Source organism: Prunus dulcis, chromosome 3 (assembly GCF_902201215.1).
Source record: "Prunus dulcis chromosome 3, ALMONDv2, whole genome shotgun sequence".
Classification (NCBI taxonomy): Eukaryota; Viridiplantae; Streptophyta; class Magnoliopsida; order Rosales; family Rosaceae; genus Prunus; species Prunus dulcis.
The window spans coordinates 2,687,683-2,700,246 of record NC_047652.1 but is presented as its reverse complement, the minus strand read 5'-3'; the positions used below and the strand labels follow the sequence as shown (position 1 = coordinate 2,700,246).

The window sequence follows — 12,564 nt, the reverse complement described above, 5'->3', positions numbered from 1 at the left end:
CCGCAAAAAATATATAGTTTCCCAATCAATTCTCAGAGGTCTCACAAAGACCAACAAACAATACACTTGAACCTAAACTCCATTAATTAATCTGGCACATGATCAAGCCAAATAAAGGCTCTAGAGACCTGGTCTTTCATAATATGAAACCATCCAAAAGTGTTTTTTTCTTCTTCTTATGCTGCGAATCTTCCAAGTCTTGAAGGGACCAAAGTTTATACATTACTTTAGACTCAGGACTGAACATGAAATAAAATGGTTTCAAGAATCATATATTTTATTGTGTAAGACATGAAGATCAGACAAAATGGAAAAGAAGAATATGGTTGGTTTAACTTATGATCATCATTGGATCTTTGACTTCTTTTTACAGAGTCTTGTAGAATATACCTTATATATTTAGCTACTCCCCCAGATCTTTCTCTAATTTAATTCAACCATATGGTTTGGACACACAAACAAGGTGAGTCCTGAGACCATATAGCCTCAGTAAAATATGAGTCTCAGAAAACTGGCACTCAACTTATTGACACCAGGTTGTTTCAAAACCAACAAACCAATCTCAGATCAAAAATCCCAGACGTCGAAAGAAATCTCTTCGCGGAGATTGTCACTCTCCGATGTGAGTAATTCATCAATCTGCACTGTCCTCAGTGATCTGTCAAATTCACTTATTGGATCAAACCTTCATATCTTCACACAGAAGGAACTCAAAAAGATTACCCAAAGCTTCTCTAAGAGCAACTATCTTGGTGAAGGTGGGTTTGGGAAGGTATACAAAGGGTTCATTGATGACAAGCTTAGGCCTGGGTTGGAAGCTCAACCTGTGGCTGTTAAGGTGTTGGATTTAGATGGCAAACAAGGACATAGGGAGTGGCTGGTAAGCCTATTGTTTTTGTTCTTGCTTTTTTTTGCCCATTTCAAAGTTTATGTTGCTAACAATATCATATGCTTCCAATGTTATAAAAATGCTAATTCTCAAACACTTCGGTATTTGTAGGCTGAAGTGATTTTTCTTGGGCAATTGAAGCACCCCAATCTTGTTAACTTGATCGGCTACTGCTGCGAAGACGAACATAGGCTTCTTGTGTATGAGTACATGGAGAGGGGCAACCTAGAAAATCGACTATTCAAATGTAAATATACCATCTGCTAACATTTAATTGCAAATAATTAAGATCATGCATGCAGGATTTTTGTTTTGAAACAATCAGAAAATATTGATTTGGGAGTTCACAATTTTACTAGCAGGATGACAGAACTTACGAATTTGTATGTTTGTTCATTAATGCAGGTTATGGTGGAACCCTGCCTTGGTTAACAAGAATAAAAATAGCAATTGGCGCTGCAAAAGGCCTCAGCAGCCTCCATGAAGAAGAAAAGCAAGTCATATATCGAGATTTTAAGGCTTCAAACATCTTACTAGACTCTGTAATTTTTCTCTCCTTAGCTCTCTTCTGCGCTTAATACAAGCATATAAATATGGCTCATACAAAACAAAAGAAGTTCCCGAAAAAAATTGAGTACTAATATCTTTCTTTTTCTCCCCAGGATTACACAGCCAAGCTCTCTGATTTCGGTCTAGCCATAGATGGCCCGGAAGGAGATGAAACGCACATTACAACGTGTGTCATGGGCACTCATGGCTATGCAGCTCCAGAATATGTCAAGACAGGTAATGCAAGTTGATTTTAAGCTACTACTTTCATTCCTTCTTTTCATCAGTGGCATTGAAAATTTCCACAGCTCACTAATCATATACTCATTTTTTTCCAGGTCATTTAACAACTATGAGCGATGTCTATAGCTTCGGTGTAGTTCTTTTGGAGCTACTAACAGGTAGAAGGTCCGTGGATGAGAGCCGCCATGGTAGAGAACAGAACCTGGTGGAGTGGTCTAAACCATTTTTGAAGGACTCGCATAAACTTGACCGTGTGATGGACCCGGGACTCGAGGGTCAGTACTCAACCGAAGGTGCTAGGAAAGCAGGTGCATTGACTCATCAGTGCCTTAGCCATAACCCCAAGTGTAGACCAACAATGAGCACTGTGGTCAAGACCTTAGAGCCTCTGATGGACTTGAATGACATTCCAATTGGACCCTTTGTGTACGTTGTTCCAACTGAGGAAAAAAACAAAGTTCCTGCATATAAGATTGAAAGAGAGGGTCAAGCTGAGCGTGAAGTGGTGAAAAATGGGGAAAATGGTGAGGAAAAAGAGGTGGAAGTGAAAGCGAAGGGTCGCCACAGGAGCCGAAAAGGTCATCGGTATAGAAATCGGATTAAGTCATTGAGGTCTAGCACTGTTTATTCAGATACAGCTCTGTATAGAATTCTTGGAACCGGTTTATACTCTCCCAAATAAGCACTCGAGACAATTAGGAAAACAAACACAGAAGAAGAAAAGAAAAACTATAAGCATATATATATGTGTACCATAATACATTAAGGTTGTTTTATTTGTTTCTCTTTGTTGGAGATCTTCCCTTGCGTATGATGTTCATGTGGGGTCCTTGGATTCACAGTTTTTGTAGCTTGTCTTACATCATTACAAGAAATACAAGTACTTTGAGACAACTCTGTCTTTCTCAGAACACTCTGTTTTCAATTTTCTACGGGAAATTTTCTATGCTTTCCCATAAAAACAGTTTCAGCTTTCATATTTAAATGAGTTTTTCCTTTAAATGGAAAAAATGTTTATTTCAAACTATGAAGTCATAGAAAGAATAAAAGATGATATTGTTTAAATTATTTATGGCCTGAGGTTGGTGGATTGATCAAACCCTATACTATTCTAATCCTCCATTAGGTTCTCGAGTGCAAATAATGTATTAAATATTCCAAGTCAATTTCCATGAACATTTCTTCCTTTGTTTTGTGTTCAAAATCAGCTCAAACGGCATGGTGCACCAATCAAAGGTTTGAATAACCCACCCAGCAGATTTCGGGGCCAGCCTCATATTTCAACACTTGCACCAAACCCCACCCAAATGCCAAGTTGGCCTAAATCACAAGTTACGTGCTGATGTAACTAAAGAATTTGCTATTGCCTATGACTAGAACAAAAAGTGGGTCCCCTCCAATTCAAGGATTTGCAGAAAGGATCATGCATCCCCCAATTCAAACCAAGTATGGTTAGAATAAGGACTTGGGATACATAAATGCAATGCAACTTTTAACCAAATTTTGAGTGGGAAAAGGCAAAAACTAGGCTTAGCTTAAAGATAAAACCATGTGATAATGTAAAAAATGGAGCCAAAGAAACAATTAAGTTTCTATGCAACGCTGTATAGCTATATCTCTTCATATATTACCAAAGATGAAGCTCTTTTCCCTCCACTCTATGACATTCGGGTTGATACAACACAACTGCTTCTTCTTTCTGCTTAAATCTCCAGGAGGTGAAACACTTGAGCATCCAGATCGAAACTAACTAGTCGAGGGTAAAAATTAGGGGGCATAAGTGTGATCAAGACTTAAACTGTTGTGTCATTTTCGTCGCACACCCAGTCTGCATGATATTTTTGATCATACGGAATAACAACCCCATCAACCAAAGGTTCTCCTGTCCAAAACCAATGCATTTTTAGCATAGACAACGACGGATCACCTATGGAATTTTCTCTTCTTTGGAAACAAGAATTTCTTCATTTTCCTACTGAAATGAACCAAGTCATTGTGGCTTGAGATTATCTTGATGAGTCTACATGGTATTATGATGAGTAGGGCTTACATTCTAATTCTACTTGATGAGTTATGACTTGGGATGTATTTGCAATGAATCATACCAATATCAACAATCTTTCAAAATCCATATTTTTCAATGTTCTCTTCTTATCTCTTAAAAACATCATTGTTCATGAACCATGTAGCTTCCACTTTAGATATTAAAAAAATCTAGCTCAACATGAAGAAATGAAGATAAACCAAGAAATAATTATACCTCCATAGTCATTTTCGCCATGACACAAGTAAGAATCTGGTAGAACCCATTTCACATTGGGCAGATCTGAAACCAATTTTGTTTTTTCAAAACCAAATTAAAAACTTTGAATAATAACAATAATAATAGAATAGAAGAGTTTTGAGGAATTTACATTTGATCTTAAAAGTCAAATTCTCTGGGACTTTGCAGCCAAATGCGTAGTAGTACTTTGTAGAAACAGAGTAAATTGACTTCTTTGCCTTCTCTGCACTGCAATTATACAGCAAACTAGTTGAAAAAACAAATGCAAAATAAAATAGTTAAAAATAATAATTAACACTAATTCAAGTTTCAAACTTTGCAACTTAAAACGCTAACCCTGATGGCGTTTTGTCAGTTTTTACCTTCCGAGGGCCGTAGCTAGGGTTTGGATGTAGCCATTGATGATCTCGTCGCGAAGAGGGTAGCCCTTAGGAGGCTCCATAACCACGAGCCAGTGCTCGTAGTCGCAGCCATCCACCAGCGAGGCCAACCGAGTCAACCCGCTGCACTGAGTCGCCGCCGAGCTGTCCGCGGCGGCGGAGCTTGTCGGAGCTGAAGAGGAAGAGAAACGCGAAGATGGAAACGACGGCAGACTTGAGAAACGGGCCGTTAGGCTTAACGGGTTTCGCACAATGCTTGATCTCATTCCCGCTACGTCGTTTTACTCTCGTTTGTGTTGTGGGCGCGCACTAGGCCCCCTCTTTTAAGTTACGACATGTCATGTATGGGCTGGCCCAATGTATATCATGGGCCTAGTAACTATACGTGGGCTTCTAATTGTGATGAGCATTGGGTTCATTTTGGGTTCTAGTGCCAATGACCATACTTCGTTAATTTGTAGAATAGGACCTCATCTAAGGACCTATTCTTTAATCGTTGAATTAAACTAATCAATTTGATCAAATTGTTGAGATATTTTACGTTGGAAAAATAGCATATTTGGGGATGATTTAAGGGTTTGTAAGCTGGTTTTGAATGGACAAGTTATACTCGTGATGATGACCATGGTCTTTTGGGTATACTTTCTCTGTGTGCCATACGATCCTGGGTAATAGCACTGTCTTAGTTGAAAACCATGGTTGCTATGCTGAGATTCTCAAAAGTCTTGTATGGTGACAAGATAAGTTTTGCAACTACAGTAACCTTTACAAAGTTGTCTTTTAGTTTAGTGGAGGGCCCGCCAAATTAGGAGACAAACTTTAGGCAAGTTCTTGTCGCATCTATTAAATTAAGTGATCTCTTCTTCTCTAGGTTGGAGCTCCAAGATATATATACAGTGAAATCAGCAATAAAATCCATTAGTCTGAATCATATTATTATCTTTCATCAATTATTCCTTTATTTAATCTAAGATGGCCCCCATATTCAAACTCTTTTAATCATTTAGTCAAGTTTCTGCAATTCATTTGCAATATTGTTCAGTGAAAATAGTGATTAAATTTATACCAGTGGATTCTGAGGCAGCTGGCACTCTAGTCTCACCCGTCAAATGTATAGTTTAGATGTCTGGTTGTGGAAACACTTACATGAAATTGCTATTCCTAGTCAATCAAGGCATGTTATGCATGATAATTTTTTCACGTGACATTTTATGATTGGCCGGTAATAGCAAAATAGATCCACGAGTTTTTATGGTCTGGTTGGTTGGTTGGTTTGTTCATGGCAATTGGTTTGAAGCAGAAGTAAAGATTTACCATGTCCACAGAGGAGGAGAAAAGTGGAGAAGAACAGGAAATTACAATAAGAGCCTCTGGATTTTGATCACACACATCGCAATTTTACAATAGTGTGCTAATTTATTTTGTAGTAAAAAACTTAGCATCCCAATAGTAATTATTCAGAGGGAAGAAGAGAAGTAACTGAAACTAAGACAAAAATCAGAGTGTGTAAACGTGAGGTGGAAGACGAGGTTCACAGACTGCAACAAGAGGATACTTCTTTGGAGTTGAAAGCCCAAAAATTTCCTCCATGTTCAAATCCTCCTCCTTCAAGGTGTCGGGCAATCTCCATGTAAACCCGTGTAGGAGATTGGCCAGGCTTGCCTGGATCACCTTGATGCCAAGGCTGTAGCCAGGGCACATCCTCCTGCCTGACCCAAATGGGAGCAGCTCAAAGTCCTGGCCTTTGACATCAATGTCCTTGCCAAGGAACCTCTCAGGGCAAAACTCTTCTGGGTTGTCCCAAAGTTGAGGGTCTCTTCCTATGGTCCAGACACTTACTAGGATTCTGGTGCCCTTGGGGATGTCATAGCCAGCAACTTGGCAGTCTTCTCGGGATAGTCTTGGCACCAACATGGGTGCCACTGGGTGCAGCCTCATGGTTTCCTTGGCAATGGCATCAACATAGGGTAAGTTGACAATGTCATTCTCTTCAACCCATCTCTCTCTTCCAATCACCCTGTCTAGCTCCTCTGTTGCCTTCTTGAAAACCTCCGGCTTCCTTAGCAGCTCTGAAATTGCCCATTCGACGGTCACCGCTGAGCTCTCAGTTCCACCGGCAATTAGGTCCTAATAGAATCCATCAATCAACAAAAGCGTGAGTAAGATAAGTAAAACCAAAGTAAACCAAAAAGTTTTCAAATCCCAAATAAGCGAGTAATTGTGAGCCGTTAATGCATATAAGACTCGCTCGCTGTCATTGACTCAAGAGTAGAGTTTGGGAAAATTTTACTGCTTCTATCATTATTGCATAAATGAATCAATCATACCTGGGTAAAGGCCTTTATTCCATGTCTTTCAAGCTTAACTTCAAGGTTAGGATCATCAGCAAGTTGCAGAAGCACATCAACCATATCTTTTGCAACAAAGTCTTCACCACCTGCCTTCCTCTTTGCAATATGTACATCCAACACATGCTCCAAGAACCTATCCAACTTCTTGCTCAAAGTCTTCATTCTCTTTATGTACCCTTGCAAGTCCAAGAAATCAAGCCACGGTATTGAGTCACCAATATTCAACACCCCGCTCAGCAAGAAGAGCTCATCCAACATCTTCTTGAACTCATCGGGGCTCACGATCGAGTCTTTCGACTCGTCCGTGTACTTCTTTCCGAGCACCATGCGGCTTATAACATTAAGACTCACAGTTGAAAGGTGATCTTTCAGCAAAATGTTGGTGTTGGAGGACTCAAATAAGCCTCTGAGCAATGCGTTCATTTCCTCCTTTCTGATATATTCATATGATTCTAGGCGTCTGGCACTGAAAAGCTCCATTACGCACATTTTACGGGCCTGGCGCCAATATGAGCCGTAAGGGGACCAAGTAATGTCCGAGTAGTTGTATGTGGTGTGCTTACCGGCTGCGAATTTGGGTCGTCCGGCGAAGATAACGTCGTGGGTTTTCAGGAAGGCCTTAGCCATGTCAACTGAAGAGCCCACGACGACCGGATGGGACCCAAACTTGAGCTGCATGATGGGCCCATATTTTTGGGCGAGTGCATGGATAGACCGGTGGGGAAGTTGGTTTATGAGGTTGAGGTTTCCAATGATGGGCCAGGGTTTTGGACCGGGCGGCAAATTGAGCTTGCGGTGGCGGAGGCGGCGGGAGAGGAGGATGAGAGCGAGTGCTCCCAGCCATGCGGCAGCGTATGCAACCCAAGAAATGGATTCCATCATTGTGGAACTTGTTGTGCAGTGGGTTTGTGTGGTGAAGTGGTTGATGTGTGTTTTGAGGTGGTGGGAGGGGGAATTTATAATTGAAAGAAGTCAGGGCACAAGTCGACCCAATTTGAATATTTTAATATCAAACAGTTTTTTATCGTCAATATCCTCGATTTCAATTACACCAACTTGATTCATGCTTTAGTTCAATTATAAACTGACCATGTTGTCCTTATGCATCTTTGGTCTTTGTATTAAAGAAAGACCCGTTAGTCAATGGTTACTAGTTTCATACGGCAAGTTAAGCGTTTTCGCGTGAAACTTATAATTCGAGTGATTAAACATTTATTCACATCACATCCAAAATTAGAATTTGATAGTGGCCTTGCGGTTGAATCAAAATAATATTGATAACTAACTTAGTCGTTGGTGGTTGTTTAAGGCCAACTTGATAATTTGAATTAAATTTACTTGAAAATAAAGGGCATTTTGCAGAGGACTATACTTGGTCAATGATCAATATGCTTAGTTTAAAACAAAGAAAAAAAAGACCCTCTCTTAGTCTTGGTGAAATTAGTAGGAAACCCACCAAAAGCAAAACAAGAAAAAGAAAAAAGGAAAAAGGAAAAAGTATTTTCTGAGTTGGTTGTTGGGAAAAGTTTGAAGGACTTGACCATTGACTTGCCTTGGAAAATCACTATAATTTCTTCTGAATTTCCTCGGAAATTTTAGAAATATTTTTGCTCATCACAGATGCATGCACATTATTTTTTAAAAATATTTGATATGTGTTCATAGTATAATTATGGTTAATTTTTTACTTTAATTTATATAACTATGGTTATATTTATAGACATGTGTCAAATGTTGAAAAAGATAATAAACATACATATTTAATTAAAGTGATAAATAAAAATACTCCCGAAAAATTTGATATCATTAGATGCAAAGCACAATTGAATAACGGGTTTTTAATTTTTATTTATTTATAAAGTAGACATTTCAATCAATGGTTAGTAGACTCAATCAAAACAATATTAAATGTGCCACGTCAAACAATATTGAATGTTATACATTTTTGTACTCACTCGTTTTTCTTGAGCTCTCTTTTTTTCTTTATTCTTTTTTGGAGCTCCATGCATAATAATTCAGATTTTATACAGTAAGTTGAAAGTTGCAGCGAACAATTATATAGAATTAAGTACATCAAGATCAAAGGCAAATCAAGTAACACATAGCGTGTGTCATGTGTACAAATAAGATATTATATGAATGATATTACTTTTGTCCATAAAAAAATCTCGGCAAAACGCTATTTCTAATCGATGTGGTTTACCATTGTGATTTCAATTTGGTCATTTTTGTCAAAGTGGTTTTTAATTTGAAACAATTCAAGAAAAATCTTCAATTTATGTTACTTATTAAGGGGCATTTCGGTCCAAGCTGGCAGCTCTTCCCCAACCACCCCGCATCCCTGCCCACAACCACCCAAGAAGTCTACTGGTTCAGGCTCAGCCTCCAGGTTCTTAATCTTCAAGGTTTTTGGCCCAAACGTGGTCCCTTGGATACTGTCCGACGGCTGTGGTAACTTGCAGCTTTGAAAGGGAAAAAGAAATCAGGGGGAGATGAGTAGTGTTTCTAGCTGCAAGAAATTGGACCACTAGAAGAACTCGTCTTCCAACAGCATCCCCTCCCTTGGTCGAGAAGAGAGAAGCTTGGAAGCTTGGAAGCTTGGAAATAAAAAACTTACCAATCACATTTGGTGCATCTCTATCTCTATCTGAAAGTCTTATGATCATAAAGATAGAGAAATAATTTATAAGTGCCACTTGAAAGAGAAATAATTTATAAGTGCCACTTGAGAGTAAGGACTATAGCATGTGATGTGAGTGGAAAAGAAGCTCCATGACTTAAGCATATCTAGCATGCATAAACAATGTGAGTCAATAGAAAGCTTAGATGCAAGATATCTTATCAAAATTTAGGCGGCATATGCTCCGATGTACTAACATTTGCACATATTCCTGACAGTCAGAGTGTGTGTGGCCCTAGTGATTCAGTGAGTTGGAGGAAGCAATTTGGTTGTTAAAGGGAATAAAAAGGAATTTGAATTTTCCAGATTTATTTGGCTCTATGCAGTGAATGATTTACAAGAAAAAGCTGTTTGCTTTATCTGAGTGGGGTGAACTTGTTTCTTATAATTTGAAAGGAAAGTTCGAGGACAGATAATTGAAGGTACGAACGTGTTGCGTGTCTGCCCATACTTTTGAGGACCAATAATGATTCCCAGGAAAATTTACAACCCACAAACTCCAATAGTATTTCTGATTTTTACGATTTGGTTTTTGAGTGAATCTGAACTGCATATTCAGTTTATGAATCAACTTAATCAATACTTCGAATTCTAGTCTCATATATGAACATCGAGGTTTACAACAACTTCTCTAACGTGACTCTTCCGTTGTGATAGGTAAAAGGGCGTTCTCTTTAAGGGCGGCACTAATAATATAATTTAGCCCATAAAAACTTAGTAGTACACCAAATGTAACCTAGTAATTCATTGTTCACTCAACTTTGTAGGCCTATAATCATCTTATTAGATTAATTTGTTTGCTCAATTAAGAGACATAATCCCTTAGTAAATATTCACGACTTTTAACTCTCTACATTTTCATATGCAATAACAAAATATTTCAATTCTCTCAAGAATCGTAGGGCACAACATGAATGGGTACAATTTCAATTTTTTGGTGTTGAACAAATTTTGATTTTGTTAATGTGCTTTTTGGTTGCATCTAATATGTATTTGTTAAATGTTAAAGCTTATTAGGAATTAGTCAAATGAGCTATGAACTAGCGTGATTTATAACTTGACGACATATAAGGTGATGTCGTCTTGTTCACCTCTTTCTTTAGCTTTTGGATACTATCTGAATTTTTTTTTTTTTTTTTTTTATACAAGGGATGATTTACTTTAGTTTAGTCTAAACTATGAAAATGGATATTCGAATTCAGGTGCAGAGTGGCTTGCATATATGTTCAATGGCAGATCCATAAATTTTTCAGAAAAAAAATAATATTTAAAAGCCTAAAATCTTCAACAACAAAAAAATTACATACATAGATAGATCATAAATTATCAAGCAAGTCAATTAAAAATATAGGAACAAGCAATACAAATGGTTAAAATGGTCTACTATCCATTAGAGAATTGCATACAAAAACCAGTGAAAAAGTTGGAATTTGAATACTAGTGTGGCAAACCAAATCATTATAATTTGAAAACACACCTATACCATTATAACTTTAGTGAACTGACATATCTCTCCATTGAAAAAGTGACAACATTTAGAATCTGGCCATCATGATTTGTTGACATTGCTCGGACAGCCCCACCAACGACAAGAAGATCCTCCACTTGGTGAAAGACGAGGAATTACAGAATTTCCCAAATTGACTTTAACCCAATTGGTGGGCTCAAAATTAGAAGGATGGGCCGCAGCCCATTAGGTCCTGTTAAAAGAGGAGACTGGAACCCAGGCAGAAGACAGTGTTGATGAAGGACCAAAGGATGAATTTAACACAAGTTACAAAAACTCTTTGCTTTTGATTCCATACTTCTCCTTCTAGCTCTCTCTTCTTTCTTCTGTTTATTTTCACCCTAATATTTCTGTCTATTGTTCTACTTTGTCTTTGTCCATGATCAATCTGGTATTAGAGAAATTTTACTATACATACATAGGTGCCGAAATTTGAGCTCATTTTGAGTATAGGGTTGAGTTTCATGTGTTGGTTTCATATTTTGCATATGAAATATCAGTTGTTTTGTATACTGCTTGCCTCCTTTTCTGGAAGGAGTCCCTACAAATTACATTTTGACACATGTGCAAAAATAATTTATCAAAACTACAAAAGTAAAAAAAAATTCTACACATTTATCATATTATTATTGACATAAATGTAAAAGTTTCTACTGTACAGAAGAATGAAGTATTTTCCTTTATTTTTTTTATAGTTTGGGTAAGATGTTTTTGAGATTCCCATATTCTTCTAGAATAAAAAAAAAAAAAGCAACATTTTTTTGAGAAAAATGTCAATGACAAAGTCAGAATAGACAGAAGATGAGACCAATTTGAAGAACATATTAATTCATTACGATTAGCTGTAGGCGCCCAAGTTTGAATCTCATGTGTTGGTATCGTATTTTGCATCTGAAATAACGTTTTTTTGGGTAATTCATGATCTGTACTGGTAAAGTGGAGACTATACCATTAAGCCAACTCATGATTAACGCATTCGCAGTGTCTTTATGCCATGTTTCATATGGAGGATTATATTAGACCAGTAAAATGCTTAAATTTCATGTGGAATCAACAAGGAATAATATGGGTGTTGTCTTTTAATTTGGATGATTAGAATGAACTATTCATAAGAGGTTGATGTCTAAAATTTATCCCTACTAATCCAATCATTTTCAAGGGAATTAGTGAGGATAAGTTTTAGACATCAACTTCATATAAATAGTTCACCTTAATCCTTTAAGTTAGAAGACAACATCTATATTCTTCCTTCATTGCACATGAAATCTAGTCATTTTACTAGTCCAAGCTAGTCCAATCCAATTCTCCATACCAAACATGGCCTCAGAGCATCTCCAATAGCCTCTTCAACCACTTTGGGACTCTCAAATAAGTGTGCGATCATAAAAAATCTTTCCAACAGCCTTGTCAAACTTAGTTATCAAAGCTGCAACATTTTTCTCTCGTTTCAGGATTGGTAAGTTGACTTTGGCTCTTCAAAACATTTAATAAAACTTTGGAAAAATAAAACCTACCTTGAAAATGTTAAAAACATGCATTTTTTTTCTTTTCAGATAATAAATGTATGGACATTTTTCACATGTTTTCATATTTTTCATATTTTTTTCATGATATTACATTAATTGAATTGAAGAGTCTATTTAAGAAAAAATTATTCAAGTAGCAAATAAACATTTTCAAA

At 37.4% G+C, this 12,564-nt stretch overlaps 3 protein-coding genes across 6 annotated transcripts; 1 reads left to right on the top strand and 2 right to left on the bottom strand.

Annotated features, from left to right (window-relative positions):
• The first annotated feature begins 496 nt into the window (after nucleotides 1–496).
• Nucleotides 497–2,488, top strand: LOC117620926 (putative receptor-like protein kinase At1g72540). Its single transcript, XM_034351183.1, has 5 exons — nucleotides 497–880; nucleotides 1,001–1,136; nucleotides 1,295–1,431; nucleotides 1,552–1,675; nucleotides 1,777–2,488. Exons 1-5 carry the CDS (start codon nucleotides 497–499, stop codon nucleotides 2,361–2,363), a joined length of 1,368 nt encoding a protein of 455 aa, XP_034207074.1. The 3' UTR covers nucleotides 2,364–2,488.
• LOC117620927 (multiple organellar RNA editing factor 7, mitochondrial) lies at nucleotides 2,037–4,621 on the bottom strand. Of its 3 annotated transcripts, XR_004584876.1 has the most exons (5): nucleotides 4,328–4,621; nucleotides 4,096–4,211; nucleotides 3,942–4,007; nucleotides 3,313–3,563; nucleotides 2,037–2,142 (listed from the first exon to the last, which is right to left on the bottom strand). XR_004584876.1 is itself a non-coding variant. In XM_034351184.1 (4 exons), the coding sequence occupies exons 1-4, from the start codon at nucleotides 4,609–4,611 to the stop codon at nucleotides 3,475–3,477; spliced, it is 555 nt and encodes a 184-aa protein (XP_034207075.1). In that variant the 5' UTR covers nucleotides 4,612–4,621; the 3' UTR covers nucleotides 2,374–3,474. The 3 variants fall into 3 exon arrangements, 2 of the variants coding, with proteins under 2 accessions (XP_034207075.1, XP_034207076.1); XM_034351184.1 differs by lacking the exon at nucleotides 2,037–2,142 and having other exon boundaries at nucleotides 2,374–3,563; XM_034351185.1 differs by lacking the exon at nucleotides 2,037–2,142 and having other exon boundaries at nucleotides 2,374–3,563; nucleotides 4,096–4,193.
• Nucleotides 4,622–5,685: 1,064 nt separating this feature from the next.
• On the bottom strand, nucleotides 5,686–7,706 carry LOC117623464 (trimethyltridecatetraene synthase-like). Of its 2 annotated transcripts, XR_004585133.1 has the most exons (3): nucleotides 6,673–7,706; nucleotides 5,784–6,472; nucleotides 5,686–5,732 (listed from the first exon to the last, which is right to left on the bottom strand). XR_004585133.1 is itself a non-coding variant. In XM_034354457.1 (2 exons), the coding sequence occupies exons 1-2, from the start codon at nucleotides 7,576–7,578 to the stop codon at nucleotides 5,843–5,845; spliced, it is 1,536 nt and encodes a 511-aa protein (XP_034210348.1). In that variant the 5' UTR covers nucleotides 7,579–7,676; the 3' UTR covers nucleotides 5,745–5,842. The 2 variants fall into 2 exon arrangements, 1 of the variants encoding a protein (XP_034210348.1); XM_034354457.1 differs by lacking the exon at nucleotides 5,686–5,732 and having other exon boundaries at nucleotides 5,745–6,472; nucleotides 6,673–7,676.
• Nucleotides 7,707–12,564: the final 4,858 nt, after the last annotated feature.

Coding starts and splice junctions, on each gene's coding strand:
- LOC117620927 (XM_034351184.1), bottom strand. CDS start 4,611: ATGAGATCAAGCATTGTGCGAAACCCGTTAAGCCTAACGGCCCGTTTC. Junction 4,212..4,327: donor CTAGCTACGGCCCTCGGAAG/GTAAAAACTGAC, acceptor TTTTTCAACTAG/TTTGCTGTATAATTGCAGTG. Junction 4,008..4,095: donor TTTGACTTTTAAGATCAAAT/GTAAATTCCTCA, acceptor AATTGGTTTCAG/ATCTGCCCAATGTGAAATGG.
- LOC117623464 (XM_034354457.1), bottom strand. CDS start 7,578: ATGATGGAATCCATTTCTTGGGTTGCATACGCTGCCGCATGGCTGGGA. Junction 6,473..6,672: donor GAATAAAGGCCTTTACCCAG/GTATGATTGATT, acceptor GGATTCTATTAG/GACCTAATTGCCGGTGGAAC.
- LOC117620926 (XM_034351183.1), top strand. CDS start 497: ATGAGTCTCAGAAAACTGGCACTCAACTTATTGACACCAGGTTGTTTC. Junction 1,137..1,294: donor AGAAAATCGACTATTCAAAT/GTAAATATACCA, acceptor TCATTAATGCAG/GTTATGGTGGAACCCTGCCT. Junction 1,676..1,776: donor TCCAGAATATGTCAAGACAG/GTAATGCAAGTT, acceptor ATTTTTTTCCAG/GTCATTTAACAACTATGAGC.